This window comes from Mus pahari, unplaced genomic scaffold (genome assembly GCF_900095145.1).
Source record: "Mus pahari unplaced genomic scaffold, PAHARI_EIJ_v1.1 scaffold_8881_U1_1, whole genome shotgun sequence".
NCBI classification, from domain to species: Eukaryota; Metazoa; Chordata; class Mammalia; order Rodentia; family Muridae; genus Mus; species Mus pahari.
Genome location: NW_018393493.1, coordinates 744 through 16,974, shown reverse-complemented (window position 1 = coordinate 16,974; position 16,231 = coordinate 744). Strand labels below are relative to the sequence as shown.

At 38.5% G+C, this 16,231-nt stretch overlaps 1 protein-coding gene across 1 annotated transcript; it reads right to left on the bottom strand.

Annotated features, from left to right (window-relative positions):
• Positions 1-10,141: 10,141 nt before the first annotated feature.
• LOC110315561 (olfactory receptor 497) lies at positions 10,142-11,086 on the bottom strand. Its single transcript, XM_021189588.1, has one exon. The coding sequence runs from the start codon at positions 11,084-11,086 to the stop codon at positions 10,142-10,144; it is 945 nt and encodes a 314-aa protein (XP_021045247.1).
• Between the last annotated feature and the right edge of the window lie 5,145 nt (positions 11,087-16,231).

The following is a 16,231-nucleotide window of genomic DNA, read 5'->3' as shown; positions in this document are numbered from 1 at the left end:
GTGTGTGTTATTTTGTTTGTTTTTAGTCAGGGTCTTATTCTGTAGCTCATGCTGGCCTTGAACTTATGGCAGTCCTTCTGCCTCAGCTTCCCTAGTTGTATTAATTTAGGTATAGTACATCATGCCTGGATTCTGTTTCTTATACATACAAATATACATTCATAAGTGCATGTAAGGTTATATATTATATTATATTATACTATATGATATATACTATGTACATTTTTAAGTCAAACTTCTTTCTCTTGGATCAGTTTTATTGTTTGGGACAAATATTCTCGCAAGCTACAGATCAATATAGAATGGACTACAATTATGTAGACCCTCTTAGGTTCCTCAGCTTGTGACCAGGAGTTTCGAGAGTGGATGATCAGTCTCTCTAGTTAGCAGCAGTTTCAACTCTACCTTGAAGTCACCTCTCTCTCTTTCTCAGGGTGTCTGGTTGAGAACACCATAATTTTAAGATTTGCAGAACTCTGCATCTGAAAGCTGTTACCTAAAACATACAATGAAATGCATGTTTTTCTTAAAATATATATTTCTAAGAAAAGCAAACCTTTGTACTGTATTCCTTTAGTATTGTTTTTTAATTTTTAATTAATTTATTTTTACACTACATATTCTATTCATTGCTCCCCCACCACACTCCAACTGCTCCACATCCCACATCTCCTCTAAATGCCCCCTGTCTCCACATGGATGTTCCCACCTCCTACCCCACCTGACCACTAAACTCCCTCGGGCCTACAGTCTCTTGAGGGTTAGGTACATCATCTCAGAATGAACACAGACCCAGACGTCTTCTACTGTATGTTTGTTATGGGCCTAATATCAGCTGGTGTATTGTGGGCCTGGGTACCAGAGGTTTTCCATGGAGGTCTCTATCCAGGCCAGGTGGGAAGTCCCCAGCAAGGGGAAGTGAGTGCCAGCAGGGAGACAAAGCCTCTGCTACACCCNCCAGGTCCTTCAGTAACTCCTTTGAGCCTCTCTGAACTGAGTCAGGTGAGGGAACCTCCTTAGGGAGAGGTATCTTCCCAAGGGTTACAGCTCTTGGATGAAAAGGCTCAGACAAAGGAATAGTTCTTGCATACCTTTAATTCCCTGCCTGGCTTTCTCTCTATANAGTTCATATCTCTGAACCATAATTGTCCTGCCTGAAAGAATTACAGAGATGGAAATGGAGAGGAGACTGAGGAAAAGAAGGTCCTGTGACAGGCCCAAAGTGGGATCCAGCTCAAGGGGANTTCCCAAAGCATGACACTTACTGAAGCTATGGAGCACTCACAAAAAGGGACCTATCATGACTGCACTCCAAAAGACCCAACAAGCAGCTGAAAGAGTCAGATGCAGAGATTTGCACCCAAGCAATGGAAAGAAGCAGCTGACCCCTGTTGTTGAATTAGAGAACATTGAAAGAAGCTGAAGAGAAGGGTGATCCTGTAGGAGGACCAACAGTCTCAATTAATCAGGACCCTCGAGAACTTTCAAACACTGGACCACCAAACAGACAGCATACATCAGCTGATATGAGGCCCCCAACACCCATAAAGTAGAGCACTTCTGGGTCTGTGTTCATTCAGCAATGATGACCTAACCCTCAAAAGATTGGAGGTCCGAGGTAGTTTAGTGGTCAGGTGGGGTAGGAGGTGGGGACATCCATGTGGAGATGGGGTGGGGGTTGTGTGGGATGTGGAGCTGTTGGAGGGAGAAGGAGGGGAATGGAATATGGACTGTAAAAAATAAATTAAAAACAGAATAGAAAATACAATTGTGTAAGTTTTCCTTTCCATTTGTCTTTCCAAATATTCCCATAGAACATTATTTCCTCTATTTCTAATTCATGTTGATATATACATATCATGATACACACACACACACACACACACACACAAACACACACACACACACTCACATACTATTAAACTGCCTCCTCAGTCTTTATTGTGTTACTTGTTTGCAAAACTGGCAATTTGAAACTAGACTACAAATTGGTGTGCTCTCCCCTGGGGAAAACCATTTCTTTCACTCTCAGTTTTTTTTTCTAGTTGACTGTGTTTGTTTACATACACAGATTATTCTTTATTCATGTTAGTACATCTCTTGTTATTATCCCCCTTCAGTAATGTTTGGGCAGTCATGTTGGTGAGACCATGTATGTATGACTTCTGATGTTACTGTGAGGCAGTTTTACAGCAGACTCTCTATTCCTCTGACTCTTATAGTCCTCCCACTGTCTCTTCTACATGCTTGTTTGTTTTCTCAGAAATTTCCAAATTTCCTATTCTGGCCTTGATTTGAACTATTTCACCTTCCCAAATGCTACCATATCTGGCAAAATGCCATATCTAAATTGATCAATAAATTGTAAAGGGAAAAAATGCAAATTTGTAATCCCAAGTAATTTCAATAAATGTGCAAACAATTGATTTTGACCTTGTCTTACAAAAAGTTTTACCCAAGCCGCAGGGACAGCACTTTCCCCTCCCTGCTCATGCCCTTTCCCCTTCACTTGAGATTTCTGCTGATAGCCTCAGGTACACAGACTGGAAGTTCCTGTCCTCAAACACTGGACCATAACACCCCATATGAGGATTGTGACCAATAGTCACAAGGCACAGAATTCTCTATACTTCAGGGGGAGGGGAGGAAGGACAAGCATTTACAAATAAGAAACCTGTGATGAGTCATAGAAATGACAATTCAACTCCTGCCAGCATTTAGACCTTATCACATAGAAGCCCATTAGTTTTTCTGGAGAGAAAGGGTGTTGATCCAGAAGGGAGGGGAGGTAGAGAAGTTCTGGGAGGAGTAGAAGGAGGAGAAACCATAATCAGGATACATTAGGTGAAAGGAAAAACATCTATTTTTCAATGAAAGGAAAACTATCACACACTAAAAATATAAATTAAATGCTAAAATCTGTGTGAAAATGTTTTTCAGGAATGTGGGCAAATAATCTTTTCCATAAAGGTGAGACCCACACATTTCTATAAAATAGGAGCTGTGGTCTCTAGAAACAATTATTTTTTTTCCAATGTTGGTTTTTCCTTCCAAGTTATAGGTTTAAATAAAAGTATTCATTTTTCTAATTTCTAATGAGTAAAAATACACTTCAAAAGAAGATTCATGGAATAAGAGGCACAAATAATGAATGAGCCAGAGGATGAGATGTAAAGCAGGAAAGTCATCTGGACATATCATGAGCTCTTGATCTTATGACCTCACTGGAGATGTCTTATCTGAACAAGAATAGTTTCAGATTTTCCCTGTCATGATTGTACCATGGATGGGAAGGGATCTATGATACTCCATCCTTCCATCAGGAATTATTGTCAATTTATGATTGCTAGATGTAATCTTCTTTTGTGATACAGCTACTGATACATTGCATTTAATGACTACCCATAATCATGCAAGAAAATCTACTTGAATTCACTGGTCCAGTGTACCTGTTGGTTTCTTAGTCAACAGAATGCCTCCATGAAACTAGCCTATTGGTAAGTCTCTGGGGTAGTGACTTGATAACTACTAATGTGAAAGGGTCTAGCTCACTCTGAGTGATGCCACCATTGAGGAAGTGGTCCTTGATTACTTAAAGAAGCAAGCTGAACAAGCCATGGGAAGCAAACTACTTCATCTTTTTTCTGTAGCTGATTGAGTTGTTTATTCCAACTATGATTCTGTTGGAAGTGCAGCCTGGCAGTAAGAAGGATGTTATTTGGAACAGTATTTGAGATATTATAGCTTGACCCCACTTCCTGATTATGCTCTACTCTCTAGTTGTAGATGATATGTTACCAGTCATCTTCATGGTTCTGTTCCATTCTAATGCTTTGCCTTTCTATTGCTATGCCTTTTTTCTATCGGTAAGGCTTCCCTGCAGTGATGGACTGTCTCTGAGAAATAGTTAGCCAAGTTAAACTATTAGTAAAATAGGAAGAAAAAAGGAAAAATATTGGTAAATAATATATAAATGAATCTATTGCAAACACTACTATGCAATGGACAGAGCAGACATCTCTTCAGAGATGACACCTTCTTTGTGGTTGCACTGACTCTATGGATTGGATGGGCTTACTTAGAAGTCTCTCCTTCTGAAATGCAGTGTGTTGGTTAGGGTTCCAATTACTTACAAGAGGCACCATGAGCAAGGCAACTCTTCTAAGGGACAATATTTAACGGGGCTAGCTTATCGGTTCAGAGGTTTAGACCATTATGTTCATGGCATGAAGCATGGCAGACACAGTGCTAGAGAAGGAGTCAAGAGTTGTATATCTTGCTCAGAAGACAAAGAAGACTCTACAATCCTTAGGCAGAGAGTAGGAAGCTCTCAAATCCGATCCCCAGAGTGACACACTTCCTCCAACAAGGCAGTGCTACTTCAGAAAGGCCACACCTCCTAATAGTGCCAATGCTTGTGCCAAGCATACTCAAACTTCCACATGCAGTAATCTTAAAGTAGCCTTGTATATGTTTTCAGGGACCTCAAGGCTTACTTAGACTTATAAGAATCATTTGCTAATAAAGTATGTGGCATAAAGCAGGGGGTTATATCTGGTCCTCCTACAAGTAATGCACTGAATTATTAAATAATCCTTTTTTGAGGAACCAGAAAGACAGGACAGTAGGTGAAGGCACCTGTCATCCACCCCGATAACCTGGGTTCAAGGCCTGGAATCCATGGAGTAGAAGGAAAGAACTGATTCCCCCAATTGTCCTCTGACTTCGATCTCTGGGGTGTGATATTTCCTTTAAATAATAAAGAAATAAATGCCATAAGTAGAATTATTTTGATTGTATAGCAGTTTTTAATACAGTATACAGAGATTTACATTTATAAAAAATGGGAAAATTAAAGTTTTATTCAAGGCAAATTTTGTAAGAGTATTTAATTGACCCTTAATATTTCAGAAGATAATTCAGATCATATGGGACTAATTTTGAACCATTGATCTACATATCTGTTCTTTTAATTGTCATTTCTTTAGATTATTGTTAAATCTTAACCTCAAACAGAGAAAAGTTCTCTGATTTTTCTGTTTTATAACATATCACAAATTTTGTTTACTATCTACATATATATATAATTTCCTTATTTTAAACAAAATGTGATTGCAGCCTTAGAACCAGGAAACCCTTAATATATAAGGGAATTTTTGAGAATTGGTACCTCAACAATATTGTTTTTATAGTCCATAAACATGGCATATCTCTTTAAAATTAATAAAATGTTATTTAATTTCTCCACAAAATTTCAGTATTTAAAAAATTTACTAAATTATTTAATTTATTTACATTTCAATTATTGCCCCGCTTACTTTTCTCCTCTTTTATAGTTCTTTACTCTATCTCCCCTCCCCTTTGTCTCTGAAAGTGTGCTCACTGACCCACCCACTGCACCTCACCAATCATTCCTGATCTCATACCACTCCCAGCATCCTCCTTCCCTGGGGCATCAATCTATAGGATTAGATGCATCTTCTCCTACTAAGACCAGACAAAGTAGTGCTCTACTACATAAGCTCCAGGGGCCAGGGACCAGTTCATGTATGCGCTTTGGTTTGTGGCTTAGTCTCTGGGAGCTCTGAGGAGTCTGGGTTAGTTGATATTGTTGTTCTCTGTATGAGGTTGCCATCTCCTTCAGCTTTATAGACGCTCTTAATTTCATTCTTAAAAAGGCTTTCCAACTTTTCTTTGTTAATATTAGTTACATAAACCTAATTCTTTTCATGTATGTTATATATGTTCATATATGTTAGCATAAAACAAATAGAACTGTAATTAATATAAAGGAAACTATGGTTGGGATGGGTCATTAGCTTGTGTAGACTGGCAAAGAAATCTCCATGCAGCAAGTGAAATTACAGAAAGAAAATGAAAGGGCTTGTAGGTATGGAGAGTAGACAATAGATTTTCAGATGGAAAACAGCAACTATACTCATCCTTATATCCTCAAGAAAGAAAAAGCAAGTCAGGGTAATTCAAGGAAAGGCTCATAGAAGTTTGAAGAGTATGTGGATTCTTTTCAGAATGGAATGAATAGTATTAAAATTTATATAGGAGTAATCTGTTTTGAAGATATTTTTAAATATCATATGTGATGGAAAGAAAACTTGTCTTATAAACATCACACAATAAAATAACCACCAGCCTGGAAAGATATGCCTACTGATTATATAGTCATATAGATATCAAGGGAATAATAAAGTGCTTACTTTCTGACTGAATCTAAGATTATCTCCAAAAGATGAAACCCACACATAACAATACTCTCAGGGCCAAAACCTGTGCTAGATAGGTCAAGAGCCCGAGGGAAAAAATATAAATCACTATCCTGCTATATTTATACGGTATTAAACCACTTTCTAATACTTTATACCAGTAGATTAGCACACATCCCAATCTTCCCCAGAGAAGTATCTTTTTATAGTATCTGCTACTTAACTCAAAAATCTTCAGTGTGTAGAGAATTAAAAAATGTGGAAGGTAAAGCTCTAAAGATTACTCCCCCCCCCCTACTCTACAAGCACAGTCATCATTGTCAAGGCTTGGATGAAAATATTGCAAGAACCTGAGACTTGCACTGACTACAATTGCAATGGTAGATGACTACAAAGAGATCTTGGGAAAACTACAAAGAAACCCTTGTTCAGATAGAAGAGCATGATTATAGATATGAACTCATGTTAGCTGTGTCACCATGTCTGAGCTTAAACCACTCAACCTCCCAGCCTGGAGATAGAAGGTGGTCATGAAGTCCAATGCTAGGTGAAAATTAATTGTATCTCCCAGATGCAGAGCCAATTGTCTTTAAGGATTTTTTCCTTTGTTAGGATAACTATTCTCCGATGGAAAGAACATGGAGGTAGAAGAGGGAGCCCTAGGACAGGGAGGAGTTGAGGAGAGATGGTTAAAATGATGTAGATAAAACTCTAAAAGACAGAATGCATGGTATTAGTATAGGAACAAACAGATTGATCAATAGAATCTGTTTGAAGGCACAGAAATAGACCCACACAAATAAGAACACTGACTTTTATCAAGGAAGGCAAAACTATAAGATGGAATACCAAATCGCCTTCACAAATGGTGCTGGTCTAACTAATATCTGGGTTAGAAGAATGGAAATATTTATCACCCTGCAGAAAACTCAAGTCTAAATGGATTGAATACCTCAACATGAAACCAGATAAAATAAATCTAATGGAACAGAAAGTGAGGCATAGCCTTGGTACTGGAGAGAAACTCCTGAAAAGAATACCAATGGCTCAGGCTCAGATCAACAGTTGAGAAATGGTACCTCATGAAACTCAATAGCTTCTGTAAGACAAAGGGCATCTTTAATATGACAAAACTGCAGCTTACCTATATAGAAAGGATCTTCACACACCCTATATCTAGCAGAGAGGCAATATTTAAATATATATAGAATTCAAAAAATTAGACACTAACAATCCAATAAGTGAATTAAAAATTGAGTACAGAGTTAAATAGAGAATTATCAAGAGAGTAATCTTGAATGGCCAATAAGCCCTTAAAGAAACCAGAGACTTGGGAGGTGTGAGAATCTCAGGACTCAAAGGGAGGGACTTTAGATGAAATGCCTGTAAAACAGTGGTGAGAGGGAACTTGTAGAGTCCATCTTCAGCAGAAGGGCAGGATATCAAGTGAGTGATGGGGTTTCTCTCCCACAGTCAAAACTCTGAACCATAATTGTTCTTGTCTGAAAGAACTACAAAGATGGAAATGGAGAGAAGCCTGAGGAAAAGAAGGTTCAGCAATAGGCCCAAATAGGGATGCAGCTCAAGGGGAGGTCCCAAAGCCTGGCACTATTACTGAGGCTATGGAGTGCTCACCAAAATGTACCTATAGGGACTCCCTGTGAAAGATCCAACAAGCAGCTGAAAGAGTCAGATGCAGTTATTTGCACCCAACCAATAGACAGAAGCAGCTGACCTCTATCGTCAAATTAGGGTAGATCTGGTAGAAGCTGAGGAGGAGGGCAATCCTGTAAGAGGACCAGCAGTCTCAATAAACCTGGACCCCCAAGATCTCTCAAACACTGGACCACCAGTCAGGCAGCATATACTAGCCAACATGAGGCCCTCAACACATATACAGCAGAGGAATGCCAGGCCTTGGTTCAGTCAAAGAATATGTACCTAAATCTCAAGAGACTGAAGACCCCAGGGAGTTTAGAGGTCTAGTGGGTTGGGGATTGGGTGGTGGGGACATTCTTGTGGAGATAGGGGTGCTGGGAGGGGGTATGGGATGTGGAAGAGTTGGAGGGAGGGGAATAAAATATGGAGTGTAAAAAGAAACAATTAAGAAAAAAAGAGAAATGTTCAGTGTATTTGTTCATCAGGAAAATGAAATCAAAGTAAATATATTTTACCAATCAGAATGGCTAAGATCAATAACTCAAGTGACAGCACATGCTGGTGAGGATGTTGTACAAGGGGAACATTCTACTATTGCCAGTGATAGTCCAAACTTATACAACTGCTTTGGGAATCAATTTGATGGTTTCTCAGAAATCTGGGAAAAGTTCAGTCCTCAAGACCCAGCTGTACCTTTTCTTGTTGCATACCCAAAAGATTTTACACCATGTCATAGGGAGACTTGCTCAACTATGTTCACAGCAGCTTTATTCATAATAGCCAGAAAGTGGAAACAACTTAGATGTCTCTCAACTAAAGGAATGATAAAGAAAATGTAGTATATCTGTGCAATGGAATATTAGTCATCTATTCAAATCAAAGACATTGAGTTTTGAAAGGAATTGAGTGGATCATGAGAATATCATTCTGAGTGATGTAGCTCAGAGTAAGAAAGACACGTATAGTATGCATTCACCTATTAGTGGACATTAGCCAAAAAATGCTGGACAACCATGCTAGAATTCACAGATTCTAAGAAACTGGGTAGTAAGGAGGTCCCAAGGGAGCATGCATGAATCTCACTCAGAAGGGAAAACTAAATCTCCATCAAATGTGGATGTAGAGAGGGAATGCTTAGGAAACAGGTGAGGAGGTGAATTGAGATAGTGATTAGGTTTTCATAGAGTGGGGCAAAAGAGAGACCTGAGAGTTAGAATAAAAAAAAATCAGTGGGGGATGGGGCATCTATGGTGACTAGCTGAAGATCTAAGAATGGAAAGCATACCTAGAGTTTATGGGGATGAACCTAGCAGAGATGCCTACCAGAGTAGCATACAGTGACTAAAGTGTCAGGACTTCAAGAGGAGAAAGGGGGCATCATTCTACCAATAAAACATTCAATCCAAAATTTGTCTTGTCTTACAAATTGCAGGGATAAATACAGAGCAGGGACTGATGTAACACCTGACCAATAACTGCCACAACTTGAGACCCAGCAAATGGGAAAGAGCTAACCCCTGACATCATTAATGATACTCTCCTATGCTTGAAGAAAGAAAACCACAACTGCATCCTGAAAATCTCCATCCAGCAGTAGACAGAGGCAAATGCAAATATCCATGGCCAAACTTCAGGCAGATTCTGGGCAGACTTGTAGAAATATGGAGGATAGAAGTAAGCAAGTTGTGGGTCAAAGATACCACAAGAAGACCCACAGAGCTAATTAACATGGGACCATGAGGGCTCCCTAGCTTGAGCCACCAACCAGGGAGCATGCAGGAGCTGAACCTAAACACAATGTGCAGCTTGGACTTTCCGTAAGTCCCCTAACAAGTAGAGATGTGGCTGACTCAGGCTATTTTCTCTACCATAGGCTCCACTTCTTCCTACCTGTACTGTCTCGTAGGGCGTTCTTAGGAGAGTATATGCCTAGCCCTGCTGGGCCTAGATGTCTCAGGGTGGGGTTGTACACTAAGGAGCCCCCCTTCTTTAAGCAGAATGGGAGGGGGCAATGGGGAGAGAAATTTTAAGGTTGGAACTGGGAGGAGTGAAAGGAAAGGGGCTGTGATTGGGATGTAAATAAATGTAAAGAAAAACAAAATTGTAAAATGTGATAAACGAAAATAGCCACATACACTGGAAGGAAGAGGAGATGAGAGAGAACAGAGTAAGGAGAAGTCTTATAACTTGAGTTGGTGGCCATATTGGTCTTGCATAATTGCTGTGAGTATATTAGGTTTCACCAAAAACGAGATTACTCTCTAGCAGAACATTTTCTTACCAAGCTGTCTCTTGATAGCACCCTTAATTTCATTGTTCCTGAGGCTGTAGATGAGGGGGTTCAACATGGGGATCATCACCATATAGAACACAGACACCACCTTGTTCTGATCTGTGGAGTAGCTGGACTTGGGCATCACATAAATGAATGTAATGGTGCCATAATAAAGAGTGACTGCAGTGAGGTGGGAAGTACAGGTGGAGAATGCCTTGCTTCTGCCCTCAGTGGAGCGCATCTTCAGAATGGTGATGAGAATGTAAGAATAGGAGATGGCTATGACAAACACTGTGATTATAGTAACTGAGCCAGCAGAAAATGAGATAACAACTACAGAGACACTCACATCAGAACAGGAGAGTTCCACCAAAGGAGCAAAATCACAGAAAAAATGATCGACTCTATTTGGTCCACAGAAGAGAAAAGAGAAAAAGTAAAACATGATGAGGGAAGCATTAAGGAAACCCCCTACATAGGATCCCACTACCAACTGGACACAGACTTGTGTGGACATTTTTGTGGAATAAAGCAGTGGGTTGCAGATTGCCATGAAGCGATCATAAGCCATGGCAGCCAGAAGGAAGCATTCAACTGACCCAAAGAAATCAGCCAGGCTCTGCTGAATGCCACATCCAAGGTAGGAAATGGTATTTCTCTCAGCCAGGAAGTTGACAAGCATATTGGGTGTGACTGATGATGAAAGGCCCATGTCAACAGAAGCCAAGTGACTGAGGAAAAAGTACATGGGGTGATGGAGCTGGGAAGAGACTCTGATAAGAAGAATGGTACTTAGGTTCCCAGACACAGTCACCAGGTAGATGCACAGGATGATGGTGAAGAGGACAACTCTGAGGACTGGGTCATCTGTTAATCCCAATAAAATGAACTCTGTCACTGTAGTATGGTTCCCATCCTCCAGGAAAGCCATGAGACAGTGTAGCTGCTACTAGAATAAGGCTGTGATGGAGACAGAATAGGAAGAGATTCATTAATGTTTCACTTAATTTTATTTCATACAGACACTGAGTATTACATACTAATTTATTATTCAAAAATTGGACTAACAGCTCATGTTTTCCTCAGGGTTCTCAATGTTTATTCATTTTTACACAATACGTTTTTCAAATAATTTAATCAAATAAGCTAGAAATATATAACAAATAATAAAAACTTTTCTTTATAATATTTATAATAAAATATTCCTTTTATCTTTTTACTCAATGCTATTTTTTATTAATTTTCTACACTCCATATTTTATCCCCTCAACCTGATCCACCCTCCAACTGTTCCACATTCCATACCTAGTTCTCATCAAGTTAAAGATTTAAAGACCTGAGATTTTGCCTGATCATATGGCTTGTCAGATAATTACTCTTGCCTTCAAGCCTGATGCCTGACAGCTAGTTTTATTCCTTGAACTCAGTGGTGAGAAGTGAGAACTAACACCTGCATGCTGTCATTTGAAACAGCTATGCTATGTTACCTGCACCATTCTCTTCACAGAAATAAATAGACAAATTAAGATAAGATTATGTAAGTCTTTTCAAAATAGCAATGCTTATTACAAGAGATGATTAAAATATAAAATCATGGGATAACACCATGGAGACTTAATCCTTGCTAAATTTATTTGACCGCTTACTAAATCATCATCATAGGTCTGTATGTATTTATATTTTTATTAAATATTAATTACTTCTTTGACTTTTTCAGTTTTTCCAAATAGGATTTCCATGTGCAGTTCTGGCTTTCTTGCTATATACACCAGGCTGGTCTTGAATTCACAGAGAACTTCCTGTCTCTGCTTCCTGAGTGCCAGCATTAAAGATCTGTGTCACCAGCCTTCAACTTGCAGTTAGTTCTTTTATAATTTCTATAATCAGAAAGCACTTTTATTTGAGTAAAGTTATAAATATGAAGTAAAATGTTGTGGAATTCAGAGCTTGATCATGGCTAAGCACACTGAATGCACTTGGAGAGGACCTGCTTGAGTCTGATTCCCAGCACACCCTGGTTATTCACAGCAGTCTGATTTTACAGTTCTTCAGACTCAATGCCTTCTTCTGGTCCTCACAGGCAATAGGCATTCATGTGGTGCATGTATGTACAGAGGGCAACACTCATATAAACTAAATAAAAATAACAAATTTCTTTAGCTCCTCCATTGGTGTCTCTGTGTTCTATCCTATAGATGACTGTGAGCATCCACTTCTATATTTTCCAGAAAGGAGGAGCTAGAGAAATTAACCAAGGAACTGAAGGGGTCTGCAACCCTATAGGTGGAACAATAATATGATCTAATCAGTATCACCAGAGCTCGTGTCTCTAGCTGCATATATAGCAGAAGATGGTCTAGTCAGCCATCATTGGGAAGAGAGGCCCCTTGGTCTTGCAAATTTTCAATGCCCCATACAGGGAAACATCAGGGCCAAGAAATGGGAGTGATTGGGCAGGGGAGCAGGGTCAGGGGAGGGTATAGGGGCCTTTCGGGATAGCATTTGAAATGTAAATGAAGAAAATATCTAATAAAATAATTTAAAAAATAACAAATTTTCAAAAGAGTATAAGATATTAAAACCAGGCATGTTGAATTCAGTCTTTTACTGTTAGTAGCCACACTATTAATGAACAGACACAAATTGCTTGAAACCATACACAAGTCAGGGAAATACCAAAGGACACCATTTCAACTTTTCTATGGTTAATACATAGAAAGGTGATTTATTGGTGATGTTGATCAGAAAGTCTGCAAAACTGAATAATAGTCACATTAAATTTACCAATCTGACTTCCAGTTATAAACTCGTTAAATGTTTTAAATTCTTCTGAATAAATCATTGTTCTTTAATGTAATTTGAAATATTAATTTTACCATCATATAAAATATAAATATTTAGCATATTATTAGTAATTATTTGTTTAGATATATCAACTCCTTACCCAGTGTCTCAGTGTTTTCGAAGTGGAGTGTGTCAGAATGAATTCACATTATTTTCAGCAGAGGACACTGCTCAATACTAAGCCTCAGAACTTGAGAGGTTTACACAGCAATGATTTACCAAGGTTTACACAGCAATGAGCAGATTCACTGTCATCCCTCACATTTTATACTTATATCCTCATTTGTCTACAGTGATACTTGTGAGGGTGGCTCATTCAGTCCATACACAAAGCAGGTCCTCTTAGCCTTTGGATGAATGCTATGTATTTACAGCTTTGAAGGTCATGCTGGTTTCTGGTCTTACCAATGGATATATAATTAAAGAATCTATGAATACTTATTTTTATGCCTTATCAATCTGGATAATTTACTAATAAAATACAAGGTGATTCTTTGAAATTTTGTTTCCCCTGTTTTGCATGATTCCATCTGATTTGTTTCTCCACCATGTTTGTAAATACAGTACATTTCAAAAAATTCAGTATCTCCATTTACCAACAAAGTCAAACTCTTACCTCTTGAAATAAGAACTCATTTCAAAGTGATAAGTTCAATCATACTATGATTTTATAGCTCTGAAGCTGCTTCCTATGCCATTGTTTGTCACTGAGGATAAATCCCTGCAGATGCTCCAGATTCCAGTGTGAATTCAAATTATCAGCAATCATTACCAATGTCCCAGTGAGTACTGAGCAGATCATTTAACACAAAAACAATTAATTTTCAAAAACTCTACTTATCTCAAGCAATTGCTTGTTTTCCTCTTCATATAAGTACTGATGCACTTTCATTAGGTAATTATGGGATTTACATGATAACAAGTTGTCTTAAGTGAATATTTCTGCAAGTTGATACTTGTTTCAGGTTAGTTCAAGTTAGTAGATAGTGAACCAGTCATTTAAATGGACTATTTTGTCTTCTTTCAATATGCATCAGCTTTTCTTTCATTCTTTTAATGAAATGATTAAAGTAACATGCTTTATTAGGTACCTTGGTGAATATAGGCAAGGATGTGATGTGAAGTTGAATAACATTTATTTAAAGTGTTCACACTTTCATAGGCAAAAGCTTAAAACTTTATGGTTAAATGAGCAGTAGTGAGTAGAAGGAGGTATGGATAATTTCCAGGTAAAAGTAAACATTTCATAATTCATACCTGAAAGTGACAGTTGGTGTTAGCTTATATGATATAGTGTAGAACAGAAAGCATAGTTGATCTAAAGAGTTACCTTAGATCTCTTGCTATTCTTAATTCCATTATGTTAAGAACAACAGTTGATAAATGGGACCTCATGAAACTGACAAGCAACTGAAAGGCAAAGGACACTGTGAATAGTTCAGAATGGCAATCCACAGATTTGGAAAAGATCTTCACTAACCTTACATCCTATAGATAGCTAATATTCAAAATATATAAAGAACTCAAGAAGTTACAGTTCCAAAATACCAAATAACCTAATTAATATATGGAGTACAGTGCTAGTCAGAAAATTTTCAACAGAGGAATCTTGAATGTCTGAGAAGCACATAAAGAAATGTTCAGGGTTGGAGAGATGGCTCAGCAATTAAGAGCACTGACTTCTCTTGCGAAGGTCATGAGTTCAAATCCCAGTAACCACATAGTGGCTCACAACCATCTGTAACAAGATCTGATGCCCTCTTCTGGAGTATTTGAAGACAGCTACAGTGTACTTACGTATAATAAATAAATAAATAGATAGATAGGTAGATAGATAGATAGATAGATAGATAGATAGATATTTCTTTAACTTTTATTATAAGTAAGTACAGTTTTATAAGTAAGGACACTATTATAAGTAAGTACACTAGCTACAGTCTAGACCCAGAGATTAATAAAGAGGAATGCTTTAAACTGACACATGTAACTCCCTGAAAAGAGAAACAAAATAGGTGTTATGAATGGACTGTGGTACTTGATTTGAATGGGATCTGAAAGATCACAAACCAGTAGAGGGGGAGATTTCATTGAGACACAGCTGGAAATGAAGGGCATTTGAAAGATGATATACAAACCTAGTGGAGTGGAAACTTCCTAAAATGTATGAAGGTGGTCCTAATGAGGTCTCCTACTCATGGAAGATACAGAATCTCAACCAGCCATCTCCTGTTCCCAAATAAAGCTTGCATAGTGTGTCTGGGTTGTATTCAATTGAGTTGTTGGCTAAGAAGGTTCCATGGAAATTCCCAAACAATGCAAAGTGTTGCTAAGACAAAGAGTTGTTCTCCACAAACAGACAGCAGGACACTATTGCTGATGACAGCATGCACACAACTCATTGAAGATGAAGAAGTTGATCTGGAGCCTACACGAGACTTCACCCCGCGTTCTAACTTCTTCAGTGTAGGAAGGACCTTGTCAGGCAAAAACAAACACACAAACACACAAACAAATGAACAAACAAAAACACCAACTCAGTCACAAAACCTTTGACTTACAATCTTTCCTGCCTAGAAAACATGCTAGGGCAATGATGAAACAGCCAACCAATTTCTGATTTGACATAAGAACCACGCCATGAAAAAAAAAAAAAACATATCTGACAGTTCTTGGGTACCATGAACTAACTAGAAGGTAGATATCCCATTGACCTCTGGCAAAACCAAATACAACTTATCTAAAAAAAAAATCAATAAAATAACTTCTAAAATATTCTGCTACATTCATAGATCAGTGCCATATTCAGTCCTCATCAGAGAAGCTTTCTCTGGTAGCAGAAGGAAAGAAATGCAGAGAACCACAAAGAACACTCACTGAGAGAGTAAACTAGAGGGCTCCCCCAAATCCCTTTACTCAGAGCTCAGGAAAAACCATAGAAGGGGAGGCAGAAAGACTGTAAGAGCCAGAGGAAATGGGGGGCACCAAGAGAACAAAGCCCTCTGAATCAACTAAGCAAGGTACACATGAACTCAGGCATCCAACACAGCTCTAGATCTCCCTCACCCGAAGAAACTGAGTCAATATGCAGAGACAATATGGGTCCACACCAGTTCCCCTGCATATATCATAGCTTTTAGCTTGGTATTTTTTGGGAATCCTGACTAATAGAACAAGTAGAATTATTGTGTCTTATCTTGGGACTCTTCCTTCTGTTGGTTTTCTGTGTCTAACT

What these genes read in the sequence shown, in the direction of transcription:
- LOC110315561 (XM_021189588.1), bottom strand. Translation starts at nt 11,086, where the DNA reads ATGGCTTTCCTGGAGGATGGGAACCATACTACAGTGACAGAGTTCATT.